The following is a 27,765-nucleotide window of genomic DNA, read 5'->3' as shown; positions in this document are numbered from 1 at the left end:
TTGTTTCTGATTAGCTGAGTTACATGTGTTTATCGTGGTCCCCTCGGCTCCCAAGCATCCTCCTGTGTGATGTGGGTGTGATATGAGATGCGCTGATGTTCTGGAAGCTGAGATTTCTCTGGAAAAAACACTAGCGTGTGTAGGGAATGGGTCTAGTTAGGCCGTGGGGGAACATTGTTTTTGAAAGAAGGTCAACTGTATAATGTTGGCTGAAGAGTAGAGGAAAACGTATTATAATGACTGAGCTTATAGCTGGTTGGAGGAAGGTTAATATCAAGGAGCCATTCAGTTCCATCAGAAGAGAGTCATTAGACACCATAAATTCAACATCCATTCCTAGAACCTATTTCTTCTGTGAAAAGAGAACTGTTTTGATGGACTGATGAATACTTGAAATGCTTGGAGAAATAAGCTATTTTCATGAAATATCTTAAGACCACATAGCTTGTTGTCCTAGAAACTCAAATTTCTTCTCAAGTCTGGTCTATTATGATGGGTTTCGTTGTCACTGATGAAGAAAGGGTGTTTTGCTGTGTTGTTAGAGGATTGATAAACTTACCCCAAGGACGTGTCTTCTTGTTTTGCGATGGTGGGTCGAGGTCTTTTCTTTGTAGAAGCCATCTTTTCTCGTTGCCATCTACCCTGTCTCTCAAAGTGGCCGCCTGTCCCTGAGTCCTTGCTGTGGGTTACCTAATCGGTTTGCACGTCTCCACATGCCAGGTTGCCCCTGCCAAGGTCTCAGCTCAAAGCTCACCTTGCTTCAGTTTGCCTTGATCTGACCCTTTGTAACCCCACAAACTCATGCCCACCCACTGTGTATCCATAAACAAAGGCCTTCCTCCATCATTTCCTGGGCATGAGACCCTAGTTTTATTTTCCATGTGGGCATTCATTTCTTCTCCTTCAATAAAACATAAACTCCTTGAGGAGAGAGACCCCACAGATAAATATATATATTTTTAAATATTTTGGCCACACTTTATGTATGGCATGCAGGATCTTGGTTCCCTGATCAGGGATCGAACCCACACCCCCTGCTTTGGCAGTGTGGAGTCTTAACCAAGGGACCACCAGGGAAATTCCAGCCCCCGCCCCCGACCACCCATAGATATTTGAATTGCCCAAAGAGCCATTAAGAAACCTTGCAAAAGTTTGATTAACCAAATTACATAGATTTGGTTACTTGAAGTTTTAGGTTAATTGAAAATTAAATAGAAAACCATTTTAATTTTCTAGCAGGTTAAATTAAATTCTTAAGCAGCTCTGCTTTAGAAAGTATGATACAGTCTTTTTAACATTTCCATTTGTGAGTATTCAGTGGGGAAAAAAGTAACATTTTATTATTCAGAATCCTTAATGTGAAATTTGAAAGGATTTTGTATAATGTGAATTCTATAGATATTCATAAAAGCCCGAGTTTTATACTCTCTTTTCTTACAAAGATATTTGTGGAATGTTTCTTAGTGGGAATCACCGTGTACAGATATTTTACCAAAGAAACAGAAAGAGAAGTAACACTCAAATATGAGAAGAAAGTAGTTAGCATTTATCTTGGCATTGATGTACCATGAGTCTGTTGATCAAAGAACATACCACTTGTATTTCACTTTGGGTCTGATGCATCCTGAGTTTGACATGTGAGTGTTTCTATTTCAGGAAAGAAAGGTTTGGGGCTAAAAGTTCTAAATACTTAATTTTGAAAATAATTTATTATGGGAATAAAATCATCATGCTATAGCAGTCTTTGGGGATCCTGGCTTTGCAGAGGTCTACAAATTGTTCATTAAGATTGGTTGGGGCCATTCCAGGAATTAGGAGTCATATCTCGGCCACTTCAGCCACGGGGCTCTTGCTTATATAGTAGGTTTTAGGTTGAGTTGTTATGTAAAACATTCAAAAGCCCCTCACCCCACCTCCCCTTTCAGCTTTCTGGCAGCTCATCTCTGTGAAGCCCTGAAATCTCTCTTAGCATTTAGGGTTGGATTTGAATTGGGCTGCTGAATAATGGAATTGTGCTGTCTAATGTTAATCCCCTGGCAATCAGTCTTGTTGAAAAGAGCGTATGATTCAGTGGTGTAATGTGGAGAGAGCGTAGAGTGTATGGAGTAATGCAGAGAAAGGCCTGATTATGTCACAAATTTGGGAGCTCGCCCAGCTAAACGTGGGCCAATAATGACACAATGCTGGTTGGGAATATCCATGAAAGCTCAACCACAATAATTTTCCAAGCCTTGAACCTTCTTTATAAATAGAAGCCAAAAGTCAGTGGAGTCTAAGACATTTTCAGGAAAGATGGAGGTGTGAAATACTCTCATTTTTGCTCAAAAACCCTAGTAATTGCTCTGAGTAGTGGTAATAAAGTAAGGATTGAGTCAGCTGAAGGGTCTCAGGCAGACTTACAGGGCTGGCAGACAGTCGTTCTGAACATCTCGGCAAGTGGAAACAAAAAGGATTCAGGCACAAACACTGAATTTCTGGTGGCCCGCAGGTCCAAGATTAATATACCGCCGCTTCGTAGCACGGCGCTTCAGCTACATCTCTGTTTCACAGAAGTTCAGAGATTCTTTCCCAGAGAAAGTGAAGTCCTGTCCTAGTGCACGTTCTCTGAGGTTTTATTTTTGTTGCTATGAGACATAGGCTTGCAGTTTAGATACGACGATGCATCTAACCGGGTGAGATCTTTTTATTGAAATTCTCCCTTGGAAAGGCATTCCCATAAGCACTTTCATGTAGAAGCCGTGTAATTTAAGTGACATTCTTGTGTTCTGGAATTAAACAGCAAGCCATTGTTGTGTGTGAGGGAGATGCTTTGGTTTTTGGGAGCCCTTTTAAGAACCTCGCTTGATCCTCATTAAAATTGACACCATTACTTTTCAGCCATTTACTTGCAAGAGAAAATTAGTGTGAAGCTCCACGTCTCGGTAATTGTGCTGATAATAAAACGGGCTCTCTTTAAAAGACCTGGCTCCGGGAGGTGGCAAGTGTTTGCCACCGTTCATTGCGAGCGAGGCTGAAATGCTGGGTCCTGCCCGGGGCCCTGCCACCAAGAAAGAAGCTGCAACCTGGGAAAAGTCATTTAACTTTTGGTCTCACTCTCCTCGTGTCTGAGAATGAAGGTGCTGAGACTCACTGACATTAGATAAACGCAACCCGGTGGTGTGAGTGTAGCGGGTCTGTCTACCCACACACTGGGGACCGAGCGACCTGGGACAAGTGATTTAGCTGCTCTGAGCTCAGAGGCAGATGCCTGCCTCATCCCTGTGTTGGGTTATCAGTTTTCTGGGGGCTGCTCTAACACATCATAGCCTGGATGGCTTATGTATATAAGGTACATGTGTGCATGATCTGTCCTGTCTAGTCAGGCTATTTGTGACCCCATGGACTGTAGCCTGCCAGGCTCCTCTGTCCATGGGATTTTCCAGGCAAGAACACTGGCCTGGGTTGCCATTTCCTCCTCCAGGGGATCTTCCTCACCCAGAGATCAAGCTCTGATACTTAAGTTGTATTTAAATAAATCACTGAGGGACTTCCCTGGCGATCCAGTGGTTAAGACTTCACCTTCCAATGCAGGGCATGAACATGTGGTCCCTGGTTGGGGAACTAAGATCTCACATGCCTTGCAGCTAAAAAACCAAAACATAAAACAACAGAAGCAATGTTGTAACAAATTCAATGAATACTTTGAAAGAATTTTAAAAAAAGCTTAATAAATAATTGGAACTGTATCCATTATATTTTCAGAGACTGTTTGGTGGTTAGAACAAGCCTGTGTGCGTGGTCAGTCACTCAGTCATGTCTGACTCTGTGTGACCCCATCGACTGTAGCCCGCCAGGCTCCTCTGTCCGTGGGATTCTCCAGGCAAGAACACTGGAGGGGGTCACCATGCCTTCCCTCAGGGGATCTTCCCGACACAGGGATTGAACCTGTGTCTCCTGCATTGGCAGGTGGATTCTTTACCACTGAGCTACCTGGGAAGCCCCCAGATGGCTTAAAACAATAGGAGTTTATTTTCTGTCCGCAGGGTTGGTTCCTTGTGGAGACTCCGAGGGTGAGTTCGCTCATGCCTCTGTCCCGGCTTCTGGTGGCTGTGGCAGTCCTTGGCTTGTGGACACGTCACTCCATTTCCGGCTCTGTCTTCCTGTGGGCTTCCTCTCTGTGTTTATTCAAATCTCCTGCATTTTCTCTCTTAAGGACGCCAGTCAATGCATTTGGGGCTCATCTTCAATCCATGGTGATCTCTTGAGATCCTTAACTTAATCACAAAGACCTTATTTCCAAATAACGTCACATTCACAGGTTCCTGGAGTTAAGGTGTGGGCTTATCTTTTCTGGGGCCACAGTTCAACCCAGTTTGGTGGTTTGAGAAATTTGTTGGTCTAAAAGATGAAAACACCCAGTGGGTACCTAGGTGACTAGCAACAAATGCTGCTTTCTTTTTTGCCAAACTGGAAACTCCTTTGAGAATCAGAAGACACCCTAAATGGCTTTTATTGAGTCAATCAGAAGTCTTATTGAACAAACTGGATGGCATGATGGAACTGGCCAATGGCTGGCGGTCACTTATCCTGCTGAGGTGTCCACCTTTGGTTAAAGGTGTTGTTGAGGCTGCCCCAGGAATAAGATAGTTGCTTGAGCTTGCAGAAGAAGGTTGTAGCGTTTTGAGAGCTTTGAGTTCATTGAATTGGTCTCATTACTTCCACTTCCACCTCTCACCCCATTTTACAGTCGGGAAAATCCGAGTTCCAGGTGGGTACTTCATTTTGCCAAGATCTCAAAGGAACTCCAGAGCTGGGTCTTCTCAAATCCTAGATTAATGCTGCCGGCACCCTCACTGATGTCTCTGTTTCAGGATTACTGTGGTGTAGACCAGCAGCTGCTGCAGCCAGGCTCAAGAAAGGTGAACCCCATGTTCAGCTCTTTGTTGCCAAAACCCCCAAAAAGTGAGAGAGAGAGGGAGCAAGGGAAGTATTCAGAAGACCAGTTGCTCCTTCTTACTCATAAAGACCCTTTCTTTGGCTTTGATTTATGAGCTTTGTGTCCTTTTGCTGTCTAGTTTTGCGTTCCCAGAGACCAGCGGGTAACTTGGGAGCTTTGCACCTGGCCTTGGGTATTTGGCGGGGGGGTTGGTAATGTGTTAGTCTCTCTGGCATGTTTGACTCTTTGCAACCCACGGACTGTAGTCCCCCAGGCTCCTCTGTCCATGGAATTTCTGGGCAAGAATACTGGAGTGGGTTGCCATTCCCTTCTCCAGGGGATCTTCCTCGCCCAGGGATCAAACCCAGGTCTCCTGCAGATTCTTTGCTGTCTAAACCACCAGAGAAAGCCCACAGGCAGCTGAGTCCAGAGGAACAAGTCCTCTGGATTTGCGGAGGCCAGCCGTGCCTCCTGTGAATCGGCTTCCCAGAGATTCGTCCTCCCGGGGGAGTAAGCAGCAGACAGTGTCTCGGTGGATGTTTAGGAGCCATTCAGGGGCCAGGTGTCCCTTCTGGCTGTGAGGGAATCACTCAGTCCCCTTCACTAGTCCCGATGTGCTCAGCGGACGACGGTGCTGTCCACTGGCCCTTGACATCAATCTGCTATAACTTGGCTCCAGACAGGATGGGACTCAGCCTGAAAGCAGGAGGGAATCCATTGCAGTGCTACCTGTCCCTCAGGTGTGTGTTGGGAAGGAGTGAAGTCGTTTCTGTGAACGCTGACTGATGGGCCTAAGAGGCCGACACCTGGCGTGGAGTGCTTGGCAGCCCGTCCTCGTGGGAGAAGTCGTGTCAGTTTTTATTGCTTGGGGCAGCCCCGTCCTAGGAAGACAAAGGACCCTGTGTGATCCCTGGGCCATAGGAAGGAGACTGGGACAAGTCAGAGCCCCTGAAACCGCACTTCTGCAGGGCAGTGGACCTTTGTTTTGGCGGGGAGAGGGGGATATTGGAACAAAGTAGGCTTTAAGAAAAAAGAAGAAATTATGTTGTAGTCTGTGAATTAACTGGCTGGATCAGGCTTCCCTGATAGTTCAGTTGGTAAAGAATCCGCCTGCAATGCGGGAGACCCCAGTTCAATTCCTGGGTTGGGATGATTGGCTGGAGAAGGGATAGGCTACCCACTCCAGTATTCTGGCCTGGAGAATTCCATGGTTTATACAGTCCATGGGGTTGCAAAGAGTCAGACACGACTGAGCGACTTTCATTTTTTGGCTTATTACTGAGGCTCTCAAAATTAGGATCATTTCCAGCCACTTGCTTCTTATGGAAGACCCTTCTGTGTCCTGGCTTCCATCACATGGTGGTTCCTGGATGCTGCTTTTGGTTTTCTGTGTGATGAGGGCAGCCACGGTACAGGTAGCGTGAAACAATGCAACACTGTGTATCTGGAGGTTTAAATGCGTCCAACACCTGACTCTCACCTTCCAACTTATAGCTCTTGTGCATTTCCCTGGCACTCGCCAGCCCTCGGCTCCACAGAGCCCTTTGGGGTTCTTAACTTGAAGCATCTTGACCTAGAAGCTTCCTGGCCAGACCTCATTTGATTTTCCATATTCATGATTTTGCTGCCAATGAATTCTTTTCCATTTCTTGTTCTAAGTTTAAGACTTGGTGTTTCTCCTGATACTGGTTTTGTGTGCCAGCTCAACGTTGTGAAATCTAGCTGGAGGGGGGCAGAAGGCCCCTCCATTGATGATGGATGAAGGTGCCATGCCAGGGAATAGGTCACAGTGGTGCATTCCTCAGTGAGCCTGTTAACACTGACATGGAATCTTGGAGCTCCAGTGGGGATTGAGTAGGAAGCAAAGTCTCACTGCTTTTGTGTCTTCAGCAGCCAATTCCTTCTCCTCTTCCTAACCTTGCTGTCACATTAACCCTCAGGGGTCTCCACTCCTTGCCGGGTAGCACTTCTGGAGGTTCTTGTGGGAATTACATGAGTGAGTGATTCAAATTCTGTTTGCCTCCTCTGCTATTTCTGTGGCCTTGAAAGTCGTGGAACTTCTGAGCCTCAGTTTTCTCATCTGTAAAATGGGGGTGATGACATGCTTTTCCTGTAGCACCATTGGAAAGGTGCAGTAGGTGGGTGGTGCTTTTAAATAATGGGACCCATGTGATTGCTAGTCTTGTCATTAGGGGGTCCCACACCTTTTTTCACAGCTCTAAGCTGAGACATGCACACTCAGCCCAGCCCTGGCTAAAGGAGTGGTTGGTCCCCTCCTTCCCTTCAGGACAGAGATTTCAAAACTTCCTTCAGTAGCCACTGTTTAACGAGCTTCTTGGTTGCTACAGAGCGGGTTTTCATACCTGTTTCATAACAGGTATTTGAGGGGCAAAAACTGGTCAGTGGGTGGTTACATTGGCCCCAGATCTACTGACCAGCAGAAAGTGCTTCCTGCAGGACTAACACCAACTCGAGGTGACTCCTTCCAGGCTCTGAGAGCAGGTGGAACCCATGGCTGCCAGCTCCTGGGGTTGGAGCAGGCACATGCTGGCCTGGATGGGACATGTTAGAACTTTGCCACATCAGCGTATATGCCATGTTCTCTGCAACCCATCAGCTGCCCTCTGCCCCAGAGTTGAAGAAGGAAGCTTTATTGATTGTTTTTTATTCTGGCAGGGGGCCTGGCTGAGAGGTGCCTGGGGAGAGGGCTAATATTTGATCTCCTGTCTAGTCTTTGGCATTGAGTCTATGATGTGGGCAAAGAGGATGTAGACGTGTTAAAGTGTATGACTTACAGCATTTTGTAAGAGGGTCTCTTCACCGTAGCTGGAAATGATTCAGGTGGGAGCAGAGGGCAGAGAGAACGCTTGCTGCTATCAGAGTGTGGGCAGGTTAGCATGGCATGAAGATGTAAATTCATCAGTGGCAGTCAGGGTGCCTAGTAATTGAATTAGAACTTAGCAAGATTTTGATCAGTGTGTGCTGAATTGAAATAATAAGAAACGGTTGGAGTAACTTATATTTGGGGGTTTGTGGTTCTTAACATTGAATGTGTGCATGCTCAGTTGTGTCCAGTTCTTTGCAACCCTGTGGACTGTAGCCCACCAGGCTCCTGTGTCCATGGAATTGTCCCCGCAAGAATGCTGCTGCTGCTAAGTTGCTTCAGTTGTGTCTGACTCTGTGCAACCCCATAGATTGCAGCCCACCAGGCTCCCCCATCCCTGGGATTCTCCAGGCAAAAGCACTGGCGTGGGTTGCCATTTCCTTCTCCAATGTATGAAAGTGAAAAGTGAAAGTGAAGTCACTCAGTCATGTCCAACTCTTCACAACCCCATGGACTGCAGCCTACCAGGCTCCTCCGTCCATGAGATTTTCCAGGCAAGAGTACTGAAGTGGGTTGCCATTGCCTTCTCCGCCCGGCAAGAATCAGTTCAGTTCAGTTCAGTCTCTCAGTCATGTCCGACTCTTTGTGACCCCATGAATTGCAGCTCGCCAGGCCTCCCTGTCCATCACCAACTCCCGGAGTTTACTCAAACTCATGTCCATCGAGTCGGTGATGCCGTCCAGCCATCTCATCCTCTGTCGTCCCCTTCTCCTTCTGCCCCCAACCCCTCCCAGCATCAGGGTCTTTTCCAGTGGGTCAGCTCTTTGCATGAAGTGGCCAAAGTATTGGAGTTTCAGCTTCAGCATCAGTCCTTCCAATGAACACCCAGGACTGATCTCCTCTAGGATGGACTGACTGGATCTCCTTGCAGTCCAGGGGACTCTCAAGAGCCTTCTCCAATACCACGGTTCAAAAGCATCAATTCTTTGGTGCTCAGCTTTCTTCCCGGTCCAACTCTCACATCCATATGTGACCACTGGAGAAACCATAGCCTTGACTAGATGGACCTTTGTTGGCAAAGTAATGTCTCTGCTTTTTAATATGCTATCTAGTTTGGTCATAACTTTCCTCCCAAGGCAAGAATAGTGGACTGCAAATTCTAATGTAAGGAATCTTCCTAGTTTCTCCCTAACCTCACACAGCTTCAATTACTGGTCACCTTTTTAAACAAAAGACCTCTGTTGGGTTGTATTATGCCTATTCTCATTAAGATGAATGTAGAAACACCAACAAATCCTTCCCCTCTGAAATAGTAGTTCCACCAGAATGCATTTATGAACTCCCCCACCCTTAGAGTACCCCGCTGTTGCAATGGGGTCTTGTGTTTGGTTTCTTTTTATAGTCAGAGGAAGCTAGGGGAGAAATGACCTATCGTAATAAGGATGTGCTCCCAACTTCAAGAGCAGGTTTGAATTGGAAAGGTGGCATCTTGAGTTACTGACACTGTCTTTCACCATAAGGAGATCAGATACAGGTGGGGAAGTGGGGAAGAAAAGGCTGAAGGGAGAGTGTCAGTGTTTCTGTGGGGAAGTTTTTCTGTTCCTCCTCGTGAGAAGAGAGCAATGTGGAGGTAAGAACATCATTGCCTTGGTCTTGAGGGAAAGATCACTCCACAGGGGTCATGTCTATTGATTGCATTGTAATGATTAATTCTCTGTCTGTGGGGCATCTGGTACTTGGCCTGCAGGGTGCTTGGGACGGTCGGTTGAATGGAACACGTGCTTTGGCCTGTTGGGCACGCCAGGTCACAGTGCAGTCCCCGCAGACGGCCGCAGTGAGGTGATAAAATAGAAATGGAGCTTCCTGGATCTTGATAGAACCCTTTTTTCTTTCTCCCAGAGCCTCCCACTTAGAGAATTCTCTCAAACGAAGCCTACTTGAATTCTCTCCATCCCAAATCAGTGTGCAAGTCACAGGTCAGAAGGTGCCCCAGACATATTCTCTATTGTCTCCGTGTGAAAGTGCTCTTTTTAAAGATAAGCATTGGATATTGTTTTGGAGGAATCATTTTGGAAGTTGTGCTTTACTTAAAAAAGGAATCCCTCATTTTGTTCGGTTCAGTATACATTCTGGACTGAAACTGAAAGATGAAGGATTTAGTCCTTTAACTTTTTACATTTTGGCCAAACAAAACAAAACCACCTTGAGTGTGAACCATCACTGAGTGATCAGTGGGTAGTGGGCAGGGCTGGCCCGAGGTCTCTCATCTGGCTTGGATGGTGAAGAAAGAAGAATTCAGATTGGAGCCTTTTGTGATCTGGGTGACTATTTTGAAGCTTCCCTTTAGATGCTGCTGCTTATGATCAAGGAACTATTCTCTAGAGTCACTTTTATTTTCAGGGCCTGAGTATGCCTCTAAGAAAACAAATGGGGTTTTAATGTCCAACTTCTCCTGTGGTTCGTTACCAAAGGGAGGCATTTCTTGTTTGCTCAGATGGGCTGAAAGCTTTTGCTTCTGCTTGAACAGCCCCAGGAGTCAGGCATCAGAGAGATGAGCATGATGGGTTTTTCTGGATCTCCTCTTGAAGTCAGGTTTTTTAATGGTGAAAGTTGATAAAAGCGTCATCATTGTTGCTGTGGACATCTTTCCGTGTCTGTGCGTAGCTTTTTGCTTTAGTCTTTCCAGTGGTCTGTGTACTGTCTGCTGTGGACATAATTTATCTAATTGTCCCCTTTGGCTGAGTATTTAGCTTATGTTCATCTTTTGTTTTCCAGTTACAAGAGAGGCTCCATTGACAGACTTTGCTCACACCTGTTTGTTGGCCACCTGGGTTAATATTTTTCTAGGACCTATTTCTAGATGGAGATTCACTGGATCTATTTGGGTACCAGCATCTTCATCCTAAACAGCTTCATTCTGAGCACTGCTGTCTTTGGGGACTCCCCCATGGTTTGGGTTTTTTTTTTTTTTTTTAAGCTTTTTTGAAAATTATTTGGGGGGGCGGGAATCTACATCAGAGTTCCACCTGTGTAACAAGAGGGTATATTTCGATCCTGGAGTTTTTTGTTTTTCTTTTTTAACATTTCCAACATCCTCTTCCCATGAAGGGAAGCCAGCTCTGCAGACACCAGCTGATAACCTTGCATTCCTGAAAGATGTTGCATGGGCTGAAGCAAGTGGCGGGGTGCTGAGGCTCGGTGATGGAGCTCCCCGGCATGATTGTGCTCAGCTGTGTTTATCCCAGCTCCTCAGGAGGGAGACTGACGTCTGAGTTTTTCATCAGCCTGAAAACCAAGCACAATACAGGCAGGGACCTTGTGCCTGGTGAGAGGAAAGCCTTCATTTAGTCAACTGGACAAAATAAACATGCTTAACTAATTGAGAAGGCGGCTTTTCCAGGATCCCTGGGACTAGGTCGCCCCCTGAGATTGCCACCTTTGCCATGTTTCTTTAAAAAAAAAAATTAAGGTAAAATATACATAACATAAAGTGTACCATTTCAACCGTTTCTGAGGATACAGTACAGCGGCATTAAGTACAGTTGTTACTGTACCAGTGTCCATCTCAGAACTTTTTCATCATCCCAAAGCCTTTTCACAAAAGAAAGGGCACATTTGAACCTAAAGTTGGCATACCTTTGTGGCCGCCAAAGCATTTTCACATCCAGTTTAACTTTTTGAAGACACAAAGATCAGGGTATCATAAACATTTGGGGTGTAAATAACACACGGCCCCGCTCCCGTAATTTGCCCAAGAAGACCTAAATTGACACCCAGCTGGTAGAAGCCACTCAACTCCCAGCCAAATAATACCGTCTATGACATTAATTAGGGAAGGCACCGTGCCTCTGCCTGCTTTGGGCTTCCCAGTGCATCCAGCCTCAGCCAGCGCTTCACCCTGCGTCTCCACCTCATCGAGCAAGCACAAAGGCATTAGTGGTGTTTTGCTTCTAGCATTTCACACAGCGCAGCCTCCCTCAGTCACTGAGGAACCTCAGTGCTGGGGAGAACATTTTGGCTTTCCCCAAACCAGCTTGCTCCCCCAGACTTTGCTCTCCCAGACTTTGCTCTCTCTGCAGAGACACACATATGTTTTGGAGGAAGTTGACTCCCCAGGCCACTTCCTCTAGAACCCCTAGAATCAGATATCCAAGCAGGAGGAAGATGAGGCTACATGTAGGATGGAAAGAGAGCAGCAAACTAGTCACCTTCTACCAAAGTGAGTTTTTCCTTTTTTTTTTTTTTTTAAAGTAATTTCTGGTACCCAGCATCCCCTAGTCCTTTCTGGAAAATGACAAGCAAAATCCTGGCTATGGATGCGTTGACTGTTTCTGAGAGAGCAGCACTCCTTCTCATCCTATGTCCTAACTATCCCTTTTCCTCCAGCTTACTTTTTGGTTCTGACCTCCTTTCGTGCCTGTCTCTAGACGCCGGAGGAAGCTTAGGGAAAAGAAAACTCAGAACCCAGTTAGATGTAGCCTGGCTGGTTTGAGGGCATATTCGGCAGAGTCTTGACAAGGCAATGAACTCACTCTAATAATTGTAATTAGTGTGAGGTCTTTCGCAGGTTCTTGGGCTCCTCAAACATCAGAGGCTTTTGATCGGCTCTCCTAATAACCAGGCCTCATGCTAACTGGTTTAGTGTGTGTTTTTTTTTTTTTTTTTTAATGCAACAAAAGCCACCACCGCCTACTCTTGAGAAAAAAAGCAAGGCTGGGCTTTAGGAGCAAGAATTCTCAGTTGTTTTCACGGGTCCTCCAAATTGCAGAATGTTCTTTCCCTATTCAGCCCTTTGGAGTTGCTAAGAAACTGCCATTTCAGAGGAGGGGTAATTCAATTTTGATTTTAATTTAAAGACAGGGCAGGCAGGGTTCTTCACGTCCCTGAAATGAATGGGTGCCCGAGAAGGAGGAGGCTCGCTGTTTGCAGATCAGTCCTGGGCATGCACCGTGATTGGAGTCTCTCTGTGTTTTGCTGCCAGAGAGTGTGGCTTTGAAATGGTTCTTTGTGGCAAGCGCTGCTGAACTTTGTGGAGAAATACTTAGAAGACCAGTGTGTGCTGGGAAATTGGCGACTCCGGACTTGATTAATTTATAGGTGTAATTTAAGAAGCTGGTTCTCCTCCTGATCCCGGGGATGTGTATTTACGGAGCCCGTGGACAGGAGGCCTCTCTGCCCAGTGGACGTTTTTTATGGCCTTTGCTGTGTTAGAGCAAAAGTTATAGATCTCTTACGAGCAAACATATTATTATGTCCAGAGGAGGGACGGGCATGTTATAAAGTTTCAAATGGTCAATTAACAAAGATTTATTCTTTGTCACTCAGGCATTTTCTCTCTCTCCTTCTCAATAATTACCCCTTGGAATGAAACAGGCTGTTTTCTTCCTGCAGCCTTGGTCCCAGCTCCAGAGTAGGATTTGAGAGAGCCTGTCTCAAAAATTTAGACTCTTAGCAGCTGGGCCTTCTGCTTTGGTAAAGTCGACTGGTTTGGAGTACTTGACAGAGGGAGTGAGGGGGAGAATGCGGGGGAGAGAATGTGTTTTTTAAAGCACTCCAGGCTGTGCTTACTACACGTTTATTTGGTGGAACCTCATTCCAGCAAGGCAGCCAACTGTCCCATCGGCCGCAGCCGCACCCTTTGGACTGCCTTCCATTCTGTCTAAATTTGGAGCTTACGCAGGGACCTCAGAATCTCCTACTGTAAGGGTGCTCATCTTCTTTCCGGCCCGTGCACTGTACCTCGGCAACCTGCTGAACCAGAATATGTATTTTTAAACATTTCAGTAAAAACACAGAGATGAGATGCCTGTTGGCTTTTCTGCATGTGTATATTGCTCCCCTTATAAAGAGCAAAATCTGGTTTCTATAATATCTGAGAGTTAAACATGCTGTGAGAGACCCCTTGCCTCAAAGGAAATCCTTCCTGGTAGAGGAGATATGACTTCTGTGATTACAGAAGGACAGGAGATGGGCCAGCTCTGGGTTTTATTCTCTCATCCAGAGATGATTCATTGACTGATTCTCTTTATGGGCTTCCCTGGTGGCTCAGTGGTAAGGAATTCCGTCTGCCAATGCAGGAGACGTGGGTTCGGTCCCTGGTCCAGGCAGATCTCCGGGAGGAGGAAATGGCAACCTACTCCACTGTTCTTGCCTGGGCAATCCCGTGGACAGAGGAGCCTGGCGGGCCACACAGTCCATGGAGTTGCAAAGAGTTGGACACGATTTAGCAACCGAACACCACCACCAAATTCTTTCTATATCAGTTTGCTGCCCCCAAAATGTTGCAGACCCAAGGGCACTGGTGTACCCCCAGGGCCGAGGAGAGCACGTTCGCTCTTGGAGGGGCTTTGTGCCCACCGTCCTGGCCCTGGCCCTGTCCCTGTCCTGCTTTCCCAATGCCTGCTGGCCTGGGCCTGGCAGGGACTGCCCACTTCCTGGGGGCTGCCCCCCAGCCTGCTCTCCTACCTGCCATCTGCACCCTGCGTTCACCCCAGTCTTTCAGAAGTTAGAACGGGAGTCCAGGCGCTGTCATCCTCTCACTAGTGATCCCCGTTCTTGGGGGTCTGATGGACACAAGGGAAGAGTGGTTGCTGAAGGATCTGAGAAAAGGGAACGCCGTTCTTGGCAGAGCCTGGCATCCTGGGATCTCTTCCAAGATGCTTCAGGCCTCGTTCTCCGACTTGTTTAAGGGCAGAGAATAAGGTTGCAAAGGAAATCAAAGCCTGATGTGGAGAAACGAAACATGAGGCCTACTGACTTTTTAAAAACATTTTAAATAACATTCTCTAAGGTTTCATTTTATACTGGAGGCAGCTGTAATAAGTTTTGGAAGGCGGTGTAAGGTTTCGATTACAGAGTGATCCAGCTTGCAGTTTTTGTACCCAAAGTGAGAAAGGGCCGAGGGGGAGAGGGGGTGGCTCAGAGGTTATTTTGTATAAGGTGAGAAAATTTGAAAGGATGAATTCACCACTGTAAGTGGTAACAGTTGGTATGCTGTAATTTGCAAATGCAATAACATGAAACCATTGGGAAGATGGTGCTTTTTTTTTTTTTCTTTTTTTGGGTGAACATAGTCCGGATAGCAATGGAATAACTTAATAACTGGAGCAGAGCAGCACATGGACCACAAGTAAAACAAGACTGCAGCTCCATCGTGGGCCCTGCCAGTGTTACCCCAGTGACAAAGTTCTCTGCTGAAGGCTGGCGCAGACCAGGGCTGCGGTGCCGTATGAAAGCCCTCATTGTTCACGGCATCATTATTTGGTATTACATGCACAATGTTTGCTTGTGAAACGATTTATGAGAAACAAGCATGTTGAAGAAAGGGGACTTGGTTTGAAATTCAGTTGATCTGGCTTATGACATTTAAGATTTTATAGTACCTTTGTTTCTAAGAATAAATATTTAGGTCCACTGTAAATATTTATCTTTTGAACACGCAAACACACGCATGCAAAACTGGAAAACTGAGCCAGGGAAGGAACTGATACCTAACATTCATTTCTCTGTGGGAAGGAGTAAAGTGCCTCCGTATTTGATAGGTGCAAAGGAGCCTGTTTTGTGAGCTTGGCCGGCAGCGTCTAGCCCGCGGGACCAGCGCCCCTTGGGCTGTTAAGTCTCTTAGGAGGAGGCCTGGTCGGGAGAGTGTGTGAGGACTTAACTCTGTTCTTTTCACGTGCATGGGGTAAGCTAGGGTTGAACCGTAGCTCTGTCCCTGCTGGCCTCTGGCAGGTCCCTACTGCATCCACCTGGCCACCAGACCTGACCAGGAGCTCACAGTGACCCATCGCTGGGGTGGTGTCTTAGCCAAGCAGTGAGTGTTTCTAGTGACACTTGAAAAGATTCCAGCTTTGAGATTTTCTACCCCCAGGACTAGGAGCCTTGACTTCTGAGCTGTTTGCTTAGCCCATGTGGGTGATACCACGGCAAATGAATGCCTTCTTTGGGCTCTGCAATCCTATCTTTTTAATGTAAAAATAAAGGTGTTTGTGAAATGATGGAAGACTCTAGAATGAAATGTGCTAAAGAGTAACTGCTAGCACTTTTTCTTTTCTTTTCTTTTTTTTAAGTTTTTAAAAGCCAGCCACAGGCTTACGCAGTAAAATCAATTTGCACATGGTCTGGCTCCTGTCCAACAAATTCCACTAAATGACATTTTAATCTGAAAGCCCCAATATAGAAAGGCTTAGATAGCTGTCGTTCTAATTTGCTGTTTCCAGTGCGATGCTTGGGGATGCTCAGGTGTGGTGTGGAGACATCTTCGGTTTATCAGGCTGGTTGGGATGTCCTCATTCCCCTTGGTGATGTTTTAGGCTGGAGGTTAAAGGCAGCGGTACCCACAGTGTGGGGAGGGAGACAGGGAACAGGTACGTGCAGGTCGGTGGGCACGGGGTGATATTTGTGCATGGACTCTCTTTTTGTGTGTGACTCTTGACCGAGCTGCTATGTAGGGAGGCGCTGGTCCGCTTGTGATTATGTGGACTGTCTTTGTGGACAAGATCACGCAGCAGGCTGGTCTGTTACTCGATTCTTGAGGAACCTCATGTAGTTGTTCCTGCATCTTGATGCAGTTGCCTCTGCAGGGTTTCTGCAATGACCACCCCTGAACTGGAAAGTTTCCCTAGAGAAACGCAGACAAGTGAGGGTGGAAAGTAATTGCTGGCTTACCCACTGTGGGGCCTCCTTTAAGATGGTCTGAGACGGCGCCAGGGCTTGTGAACCAGCGTTGCTTTGTGTTGCTTTTGGTGCCACATCTGAGTAAGCCGAGGAGCGTCTGCCTGTGCATCCAGCCTGGGACATACAGTGATCCGTAGTACTTAGCAGGGAGGTGAACGGGGCAGGGGACAAAGAATGACCAAATGGAGTGAACTCCACAGCAAAGGGATGAAACCAGTTGTTCGTTACTTTGGGCTTTAGATTTTAGTTTATTTTCTTTTCAAAACAAGGGCTGTAAATCTTCCCCAGAGCATCTTAGAAAGGTGCGGGGAGACACTGCCTATGGGTGCCATTTTGGAATTCAGGGTGACCTCAGAGTTAGTCCCTGAGATGTTAAGCTGATGATCAAGGTGAGTTTCTGAAATGGTCCCAAATGGAATAAGAGAAGTGGCACTCTTTCCCTCACCATTTGTCTTTTAAATCCTCAAAATAAAATCTTATTCCTGTTCATTAGGTGGCCATGGACAACAATGACTTGAGAATGTAGTAAGTTCTTTTCTCAGCTCTCTAAATAAGTACTCTTTGTACAAGGGTCGTGCTCCAGCCGTCTCCTTTGAAGTCGTTTTTTGTTATGCATCGGGCCGTGGTGTTATTTCAAAAGAGTCAGCCAGCAGACTCGAGGCCTTTTTGGCTTGAGTTCACTAGCAGCCTTCTGGACAACACGACTTATTTGTTCATCTCTCTGTGTCCCGTCCCCTCTCCCCCTTCCTTCTGTGTCTCCACCAGAGCGATCACCACACCGGCCCATCCTTCAAGCCGGGCTGCCGGCAAATGCCTCCACCGTGGTTGGAGGCGATGTGGAGTTTGTCTGCAAAGTGTACAGCGATGCCCAGCCCCATATCCAGTGGATCAAACACGTGGAAAAGAATGGCAGTAAATACGGGCCCGATGGGCTGCCCTATCTCAAGGTTCTGAAGGTGAGCAAGTTCTGAATCCAAAGATACCCACGACTGGGTTTCCCCTTATGAGTTTGGCCACAAGTTCTTTGATTTCCTTTTGAATATGAGAGAAGATGACTCTCCTATGTGTTCAGTACAGAGTGTGTTTGAGAATTAGCAGATCATTAGGCTTGCTAATAAAATCTCAGAAGGGAGCCGTGGGGCAGTGGGAGGACTACTAAAGTTGGAGTCAGAATAGTTGAGCTGTTTATCAGCCCAGAGATCTTAGGTGAGATGTTTAGGCTTAGCTGCACATCTATAAAAGTGGGGATCGTGATAATATCTTCCCTACAGGGCGTTGTGCAGATCAATGGATTGGAGTAGCTGGAAAGAGCGTTATAAACTTTAGGTGTTGTAGCAACGTTTATTGTTCCACTGATGTTGTTTTCTCTTAATATGATGTTAGGATCAGATTTTAGTAGCCACCTTTTAGAAACAATTTAGATTTTCCTTTCAAAAGAAATCCCTTAACCTTTGAAATTCTTTCACACGTGGTTTAGATAAAACTTGAGAAGGTATTTCTGCATGTGTGAAATGTAGAACAAGGAAACCTTCTTTCCCCATGTAGTTCTTCTTTGGTTCCTTGCAAGACCCAGTTTTAATAGCACCAGCCTCTTTATTTTTTAGATCTGTCTTGCTCTTCAGGATGGTGATAGCAACAGGTAGCTGAGTCTGCACAAATACTTCTGACCATGCTGCCTGACATGTCTCCCACATTGAGTTACTCATAGAGAATGTCCTTAAGAAGAACAGTCTTCCAGAACCATAGGTAGCTCAGCTTAGAACATTAAACTGCTAAAGTGTGCCCTCCAACTGCAAACCCTCGGGAGGCAAAAAGCTGGAAAGAGATGATCAGTTTGGGGAACTGCGGGCCCTTTCTTCAAGGGAATTGATCACACCCTCCCTCCCTTCTCCACTGGGTCACTTCCACTGTCCACCAGTTGACTTATTTTTCTTCCTTCTAAACCCACAGCCCTTTGATGCTGCTGTTTAGATGAGATGGAGGTGGTTTTTTGGTGGTGTGTTGGTGGTGGGACCTTGTGAAGTCCTTCCGGGTTGGCCGTTATATTGTTCTCCTGTGTCTATTCCAGCACTCGGGGATAAATAGTTCCAATGCAGAAGTGCTGGCTCTGTTCAATGTGACTGAGGCGGATGCTGGGGAGTATATTTGTAAGGTCTCCAATTATATAGGGCAGGCCAACCAGTCTGCCTGGCTCACTGTCCTGCCAAAACAGCAAGGTAACAACGTTTTTGTTTGATTTTTTTTTTTTTTTTTTTTTAAACGAAGGCTGGATATAGAAGCTGAAAAGACCTGGTGCTTTGGGAGATTGCAAGCAGCTTATAGGGTGATTCTGTGGTCTTGGTATATTCATCATAATCTTTCTTCCGTGATGCAGCTGGTAGGATGCCAGCAGCCATGGAAAAATACCCACACATGTTCAAAGCGCTTGCTCTAATTTCTTTTGAAGATTGCCCTTCGCCCCCCACCCAGTTTTGAAGTAGTTCCTTCTGGTTTATCTTGTTCAGGCTGCACATCTCCCATCATTATTGCATACCAGCACTGTTGCAGACACACACCGGTGTGCCTGTTGCATTTGTGGCATTTGCACAACAGCAGAATTTGATACCTCCTCAGCCCCAGATTTTTAGAGAAATATTGGCACAATATCGTTGGTTCAACAGAGCACTGTTTTCTCTGTTACCTAATTGATACTTATAGAATACTGTCCTTGACCTTCTTATCCCAAGTTCAAGGATATTCCATCTCAGTGAATAATACTGCAGACTGGCTATTGAAGACAGCAGTTTGCCTTTCTCAGTTTTTCATATGAAAGTGATATGAGTCAGTCACGTCTGACTCTTCGAGACACCATGGACTGTAGTCCACCAGGCTCCTCTGTGGAATTATCCAGGCAAGAATACTGGAGTGGGTAGCCATTCCCTTCTCCAGGGGATCTTCCTAACCCAGGGATCGAACCTGAGTCTCCTACATTGCAGGCAGATTCTTTATTGTCTGAGCCACCAATTTGTCATGATTCACATGCAAATGTTTTTGTTGAAAAAAAAAAAAAAAAAAAAAGCCTGGTTTTTTTGCTATCAATACCATGCTTTCTTCCTTTCTCTTTTAATGCAATGTATGTGAAGGAATAAACGTTACCAGAAGCTGGTAACTAACACAGAACCCCACCTTGGTGGTTCTCACAGGCCTGGAAGGATATGCCAGGTATCCACTTGGACTTCCTGCGGTGTGCTGTCTTGCAATACAACAGTTTAGACAGAGCCATCCTTTTTTCAAGGTGGGAGTCTGCAGCCAACAGGACCAGAACCCAGCTTGGACTTCTGGGTACCCTACTTTTGGAAAATCACTCCTCCATCCAAAGCAAGCAAGCAGAGACCCCGAGGATGGTGTTCTGTGGGTTGATTTTTCCATGCCTTTGATCGCATGCATGTCTGTCTAGGTGGTGACGGCGGTGTGGTGACGGGCCTGTGGAGGTGAGCTGCTCCATGTTGCTCAGCATCTCTTGGTTGCGGGCTTTGTGGATGGGCTGCGATTGGAATCTTCCGGTGGCCGGTACCCGCTGGAGGTCCCGGTGCAATGCCTCGTGGTTCCATGGCCCCCTCCACAATCATTCCTGTGTCGTCTAGCCTTTTCTCTTGCTTTCCTTGTTTTCTAGGCCGCCGGTGTTAATACCACGGACAAAGAAATTGAGGTTCTCTATATTCGGAATGTAACTTTTGAGGATGCTGGGGAATATACGTGCTTGGCGGGTAATTCTATTGGGATATCCTTTCACTCTGCATGGTTGACAGTTCTGCCAGGTATATACTGCTCTTTCTCTCCATGGTTTTTTCCCTCTTCTTGGTTGATTGCTATGGAATTAACACAGCTTCTGTTCTCAGGAATGACCCCTTTTCCCCTCACATAAAGATTTTTTAAAAATGTTTAAAATTATCCCCCTGGGATAAGAAAGTTGCCTTGGAAATTCACTTGCAATGAGATCCCACCCTCACATTTATTTATGATCAAGTGAAATTTTACCCTTCAAACCCCAAGAGATCTTATGTTTTTAGTGAGTTATTGAGTCAATGTATAAATTCACCCATCCCCGTTTCTTTTAAGGAAGAAGTTGAAATCACTCTGTAAAATTCAAAGTAGTTTTTCTCATTTCAAATTCCATTTTGTTAAAATCCCATATGTACTTAAAAAAATTTTTTTTGTTCCACTTTTCTGTTTTTAATGAGATGGAAATAAATGGGTGTATGTCGAGGCTCCTGGGCAGAAACATCTCCGTGTGTAGGGTGTTCAGAAGCAGTGTGTTATCTACTTGGGGATCGGTGGCTTGCTGCATGATGTAATGGAACAAACTCTTAGGCTTTTACTGCAAAGCATGCTCTTGCCATCTTGGGCTTGATGTTATTTCCATCCTACAGAGAAATCAACATCACTGAAGCCCTCTTGCCTAAACACTGCTGCTGTCTAAATCTTTTAACTGACATCTCTACCCTAGTCAAGTCTTAACTGCTATCTTCTTTAATACATCCGTCTCTTTGTCATTTCCTTTGTGAAACTGCATAGACTATGGTTTGCCAGCTCATAATGTTCCACTCCAGTTATTAATTCCTTATATTTAGAGTTTGGTGCCTACCTGCATGCTTATTTTATGTCTAGCAAAAATAAATTGATCATTTCATTTTGTGCTGTGCTGCTGAGAGTTTTGACTATCTTGCAAATAGTTTTCTGACTCAAATGTATAAGCTTTAAATAATGCCATTGCATTCATTTTTTCCTTTTGTTGTGAATCTGCTCTGAGTATTTGCTTTGAGACAGTGTGACGCCTCTTGTATTGAGCTTGCTTTTACTTGCAGTACTGCATTTTGCAAGTGCCCGACTGGCACTTCTTAACCGATTTGCCTGACAGTGCGAGCACATTAACTAAGAATGCAGTTTGAGAAAAGGTACTATTTGGAAATACACTGCTTGTCGATTGATCATTGAGGACTAAGGAGGGAGCAGATTATTGGAAGTTAGTGTAAACGTTTCTAACTTAAGCAGTTTTATATGTCCTCATATGTGACATCATCTCTATTTTTTCTTTAAGAGTTGTGACATGAGTATAACAAGATACACAAAAACTTTAATGGTTATTGATTAAAGAATGTTACATACTTTTTATCATATGGACATAATGATTCTATAGTATAACCAATTCAGTCTTTATATTAAATGCATTTGTTTGTTTAGTTAAATAATCTACTGGACTATATTTAGAAACCTGAACCTTTTCCAACCAGCCCAGTAGATGAATTTTTTTTTTTTTGTTTTCTTTGAAACTGTGTTCATCTGGGTAAACGACTTGGTCACATCTTCCTTTGGAAGAGCTTACCCAAATAAGACAGAGGCACTCTTCCTTTAGAGACAGAAGTGGGCATCGTTCATATGTAAGAATTTTTAAGTGGTTTGCATCAGAGACCATCAAGGAAGAAGGCAGCCCTTTTATCATGGGTGTCGGTGACCGTCCTACCTTACCCAAATGTCTTAACAGAATGTGACCTTGTAACCTGATGCTCGTACCTTGGTGTCAGCCAATCCATCACGATCTCAGGATTCCGGAGGTCCGTTGAGGATAGTGATAAGAGACCACCTGGGCCCCAGTGGTGAATCAAGGAGCCCAGAGTTTAGAAGACATGCACGGCAGGCCCAGAGCCCATGCCTCCTGCAGTGCTGAGATGTTGGGAGGCCCGTCTTGCCTTGGGAATGATTGTTGCCTTTTGATTTCCTGTAGTTATGCCGGGAAGCATCAGTGCGGTGTCCTAACTCTGTGGCCTGCTTCTCTGTTCCCCCCTGTGATCTGCAATCCAGCTCCTGTAAGAGAAAAGGAGATGACACCTTCCCCAGACTACCTGGAAATAGCCATTTACTGCATAGGGGTGTTCTTTATCGCCTGCATGGTGGTGACCGTCATCCTGTGCCGGATGAGGAACACGACCAAGAAGCCGGACTTCAGCAGCCAGCCGGCTGTGCACAAGCTGACCAAGCGCATCCCCCTGCGGAGACAGGTAACAGAAAGTAGATAAAGAGTTTGAAGAACTTTACCGCTTCCCCACGCCCAGCCAGCTCTTGGGTCTCTTCCTCTGCTTCTGTGCTTCTACTTTTGGGAGCATCCCTGAGCCAGTGGTTCTGACCAGCCTCTTAGTGGGCACCCATCCGATCAGTGTCTGGAGCTTGGAAGGTCAAGTCCTGGTGCATCGGTGGGGTCAGCTGAGTCTAGTTCTGAGGGTGAGAAAGCCCAGTGGTGTGAGACTCTCAGCTCATCTGCAGGACTGGAAATAACCCAAGAGGCAGCACCCTAGTGCCTTTGGGTGGGACTCAAGTGCAGTGGCATAAGCCCTCTTTGTCCCTGTGATCGAATGCTTTTTTTGGCGATAGACTGATGCCTATTGGGAAGGAAGGGATTCTGGTTTTCTTGGACTTACTTTTTTTGAAGTCAAGGTCAGAAACCTTTGCCTGGAGGTGTCTGAACCACTACCCCATGAGGTCTGTCTTAACTGGATTTGGCTTCCACCTCTGATTCTTAAAATAGAATCCTATAGTTCCCCCAATGGCTCAGTGGTAAAGAATCTGTCTGCAATGCAGGAGATGCAGGTTCCATGCCTGAGTCAGGAAGATCCCCTGGAGGAGGAAATGGCAACCCACTCCAGTATTCTTGCCAGGAAAATCCCACGGACAGAGGAACCTGGCAGGCTGCAGTCCATGGGGTCGCATGACTGAGCGTGCATCCACACATATGCCTATAATAGTTATGATTAGGTGTTCACATGAACATGACTGTGGATTTGGTGGCAGAATGATTTTTATATTGAATGGGCAACTAGTTGTTGTTAACCTTGAGCTTGTTAACCTCAGTCTTGTTGGTTCCTTTTTGCTCGTCTATGCCTCCTGGTGGCTTTACTTTTGCTTTGGGCAGATGGGACAAGTTGGAGCCAACACCTCTGCCTTAAACCAAAGCCTGGCAAAGCTGGTGGGGCTGGACGTGGTCATGAAGATGGAAGGGGAAGGCAGGTGTGAAGGCAGTGTTTCCAAAAGTATTTAGTACTTGGTTCCAATAAAGACATGATTTTTGAAACAGTAAGGAAAATGTCTAACTCACAGGCTCTAACTCAATGTGTACAGGATGCTTGTTAAAATTGTAGATTCCTTAGTTGCAGCCCCAGAGATTCTGGTTGAGTAGGTTTTGAAGAGGACCAGGAATCTACATCTTAAATAAGTCCTCAGATGATTCTGAAATGCACTCTGAGAAACTCTGGATTAATCCCAGCCTTACCCCTCCTGGGACTGCAGGTGGCAATGATATTTTCTGGACAAGGCGTTAGGAAACATTAGGAACCAGTTGGTCAGCAGTGGTTTTGGCACAGATATGGCTGTTCTCAGCCCAGCTCCAAACTCTGGGCTGAATGGGTCCTTGTTGACTTCTTTGAATCTATGTTTCAAGCAGGTCTTTCTAGATGGAGGCTTAAAAAAAAGGGGAGGCTGAGGGTAGCATTTGGAGTGTGTGTCAAGTGTAGAGTGGTGCCCACATGGTGTTAAGAGTAGCAGCAGGGTGAGGCAGGGGAGAAAGATGTCATTGGTTCCCCCTGCCTCCAAGAACGCTGTTTTATTAAAGTGGTACACTGTTTTTCTCGGGGCTTCCCTGGTGACTTATCGGTAAAGAATCTGCCTGCATTGCAGGAGATGCAGGTTTGATCCCTCGATCGGGAAGATCCCCTGGAGGAGGGCATGGCAATCCATTCCAGTATTCTTGCCTGGAGAATTCCATGGACAGAGGAGCCTGGTGGGCTACAGTCCATGGGGTCGCAAAGAGTTGGACACAACTGAAGCGACTGAGCATATCTTTCTTGGGGCCAGGGAATTGATGATGAGGCCACTTGGCTGACTCTGGGAGAGTCCAGTCTTAGGATGACTCTTAGAACATGGTACCTTCAGTGACCTTCGGGTGGTGTGGCCACTCCAGCCTGACCCGCAGAACCATTTTTACAGCCATTTGGACCATTTTTACAGCTACCATCTTGAGATCCTGACTCTAGGGACTTGAAAGAGAGAGTGGTAGTCCCATCTCTATTTTTTTTTTTCTAATAGGGAAAAATGCTACCTTTTGGAGGAAACTTTTAATTTGGTGTAGCTAGACCATTGTCCTGTAATTATTTCATCATGCTTTTTTTTTTTTTTTTTTCCTACAGCTGTTACAGTACTCTTCTTTTTATTTAATATAGAAGAAGCAGATGCCTTTAAAATCCCCTTGACTCAACTCTGGTCTTTGTGCTGTATTTCTCTCTGGCTGACTGGTGTTTCTTCTTTGTCCGTCTCAGTCTAAGTTGGTCCTTTTTCCTGTCCTTCCCTATGTGTAACTGAAGGCAGCATTCCAGTTCTTCCTCCTTGTTTATCCCCCCAGCCCCTCCTTCCTTCTTAATTTTCTGACTGCTTAGTCTAACACAGGTTTCATGAAAGACATGGCCTGTGGCCTTTGCCAATGGCTCCAAAGTTATTTGGGGGCCTTCATTTGGGATGCAATGGCCTTGTGTTTCAGTAAGGTCAAATAGTGTAAGAGAAGCAGTCGAAAGTAGGCAGGTACCAGTCCCCTGGAAAAACAAATCTCTGGGCATTTATTTGGGGGGATGTTGACACATCTCAGCTGTACATGTGGGACCTGCTGATTCTTCACAAAGAGCCATTCGTCCATAATAAGCATGGCCCCTTTGGTGGAGGAATGCTTATCAGATACCTGGATAAAAGAGGGTTATTGGACTGTGGCTGGAATGAAAAGCCCCAGAAAGGCCTGCAGATACGTTGATGACAGAGAGCATACCACAGAGATGCCGGGCATGCCTTTACCTGGCGACAGGTGAGCTGTAATTAGATGTCTTGGGGATGGCCTGTTCCTCGGTATTTCCTAGGCGCTTGCTGTCCTGCATGTGCCTGGAATTTCATATTCTTGGCCCTGATCCTTGCCCCTCCCCAGACATGCACAGACCACATCTCACTAGATCCATCATTGCTCCCTTTTTAGAATAAAAGGTTTAAAAAAAAATTGTTTTATCCTATTGTGAATTTTTTTGTTGACATTTACTAATATGTACTGGACTTACCAGTGTAAGACCAACATATGAGCTTGTTATTAGTTTTTGACACAAAAATATTTTTCTCTGGTACCAAAGAAGAAATTCCTTGTGATCATTTCCTGGTAACCATGAGTTTGTTGAGGCTCTTTGTGCATTCTGATATTTGGGGAAAGAGAAATAACTTTTCGGTAGGGGAGGTGGGTGGTGTAGGGTGTCTCCCTGTTTCCTTTGACAGGGATCCTTCCATGTTCTGAGCTGGGGCTCAGACAAACAAGGGGACCAGCAAGAGCCAGCCCAGAGAGGGGTGTATGCCCAAGCCTGCTGGCTCTTGTACAGGTCTCCAGGGCTGCTAGTGGATGGCGTGGCCATTGGGAAGTCTTCCTGACACATCCATGAGTTGCCGGGTGGGCTGTACTTTTTGTGTGTTGCACACATTAGTTCTGTGGGGGCTGGAAGAGGTGTGAAAGGAAGTGAGTTGTTTGTTCAGGAGGTAGGCAGCATTACTGGGTTTGTTGAATTGGTTTCTCAGTGAGCACATCCGAGTCTTTTTCTAGAGCCAGACTCTTCCACTGGGTGGGATGGAGATACACTTGCATCAGCAGATAACCCCACACATGCATGTACCTCATGCTATCTCACCACCAGCATCTCAGGACGGGGTGGCAGGGTTGGTTTTTTGGGTTTTGTTTTTTTCTTTCCCCAGACTTTAATTTCGCCCTCTTGGTTACTGGTACAGATAGATTGAAAACCAGAGAAAAATCAAGGTCAGTCAAGGTGATATTTTATAAAAGTATCTTTGAGGCAAAGGACACATTCCCAGGGACATCGTGAATGGGACAAAAATGACCTGTGTGGTTCAGGAGCCAGTTCTGGGGGCGGTGTTACAAAACCCACTGCATTTTATGAAGGGCAGGCCCACATCTAGAAGCTCATTTGCTGCCGATCAGCTAAACAGCGTGATCTCGGAACATTCTCTGTATTTTGGTCATTCAAGTGGTCTAATGGAACGTGGCTGGTTCCAGAAAGCATGTGGGTAATTGGATGGTCATGGATGGCTTAACTGGAATTTGCCCTTGCGTGTGGGTGCCTGGCCCTCCCAGCCCCGACTTGGCCGTTCTCTCCCCTCAGCTTCCAGAAGACACGAAGTTCGGCTAAGATCTGTCCTGGGTTTGGGCTGATGAGACCGGTCAGGGTTTGATAGGTTTTCTCTCAGGGGAGGTTTGGGGATGCAGAGACTTGCTGAAGGAGGATAGTAAGTGTCAAATCAGTTCCCCTGCCTGCTTACCTAAAATTTGTCATGGAAGAAAAAAAAAAATCCTCCCCTCCCCCATCCCTTGAACCTTTATTTCAACCACCAGCTCTAGGTGGTGAAGGTACTTTGTTTGCTATTGGGGAGTGATAGGCGGTGTTTATAACATCACTGTGTTAGCGCTGGGGTCTCGTGCTCTGGTTTGAGAATGTGGACCCATGGACTGAGCGTCAGAGGGTTTCTCTGGCTGGCTGTGGTCCATGTGTGAGTCCTCCTTCTCGTGGCATTTATACCTCTGTCTGCCCTGTTCTCTGCGGGCCCCCCTCTCGTTGATGAATCGAATCTAGTATTAAAGGACAATACAATCTCTTGGTGGCCCTTTAAAAAGAAAAGGAAAAAAAATCCACTTCCTTACCTAATCTCCTTTATGTGCTGTGGAAATAGGAGAAAAAGCACATTTAGTTAAAAGCTTGATTTATGGCATGAGGAATTTATGGTAAAGAGATTCCGGAGAGTGAGGAAGCTGAGTGGAGACTGTGGCAAAACATGATAGAAAAGGGCCTGCCAGGATTTGGGAGTAGAAACAGCTTATTTTAGAGTGTTAGTGTTTCTTGTTTTAAGTAACTCAGTGATCACTATCAATTCGGATATTTCAAAATTAGAGGAAAAGGAAGCCTGGAATTGAAGGAGCATATCTGAGAGGGAAGATTTTGATTTTGTGCCCCCTCCCAAAAAAAGAGAGTGATTACCTATGTTGCAGAAGCAGGATTCAGGAGTGAAATTCAGTGGAATTCCTTGAAGAATGTGGTCCAGAAGAGAGAAGCTCCAGAAACACGGTGTTCCTCAGAGGAATTGCCTGCAAGGGGTTGGGCCAGCCCTGCAAACACGTTAGCGCTTGGAGTAAGACGGAGTGAAGAGAAAGCCAGTCATGTTTTACAGTCCCAGAGGGGATTTTAAAAGCATAGTAAAATGCATGGAGGTAAAATTATGATATACCTTCCGTAGACAG

General features: G+C 45.9%; 1 protein-coding gene across 4 annotated transcripts in view; it reads left to right on the top strand.

The window, feature by feature from the left end:
* FGFR2 (fibroblast growth factor receptor 2) overlaps positions 1–27,765 on the top strand; it is a 105,369-nt gene that overhangs the window by 51,436 nt on the left and 26,168 nt on the right. For 2 of the 4 annotated variants that reach the window (XM_061162790.1, XM_061162793.1), the window contains 3 exons: positions 17,181–17,371; positions 18,484–18,631; positions 22,254–22,450. In XM_061162790.1, the coding sequence (XP_061018773.1) occupies positions 17,181–17,371; positions 18,484–18,631; positions 22,254–22,450 (536 nt within the window). Of the gene's footprint in view, positions 1–17,180; positions 17,372–18,483; positions 18,632–20,067; positions 20,213–22,253; positions 22,451–27,765 lie in introns of all 4 variants that reach the window. The other 2 variants (XM_061162791.1, XM_061162792.1) reach the window with 1 other exon arrangement.

This window comes from Dama dama, chromosome 15 (assembly GCF_033118175.1).
Source record: "Dama dama isolate Ldn47 chromosome 15, ASM3311817v1, whole genome shotgun sequence".
NCBI classification, from domain to species: Eukaryota; Metazoa; Chordata; class Mammalia; order Artiodactyla; family Cervidae; genus Dama; species Dama dama.
Note: the sequence above shows the minus strand (reverse complement) of the source record. Positions and strands in the feature narration are given on the sequence as shown.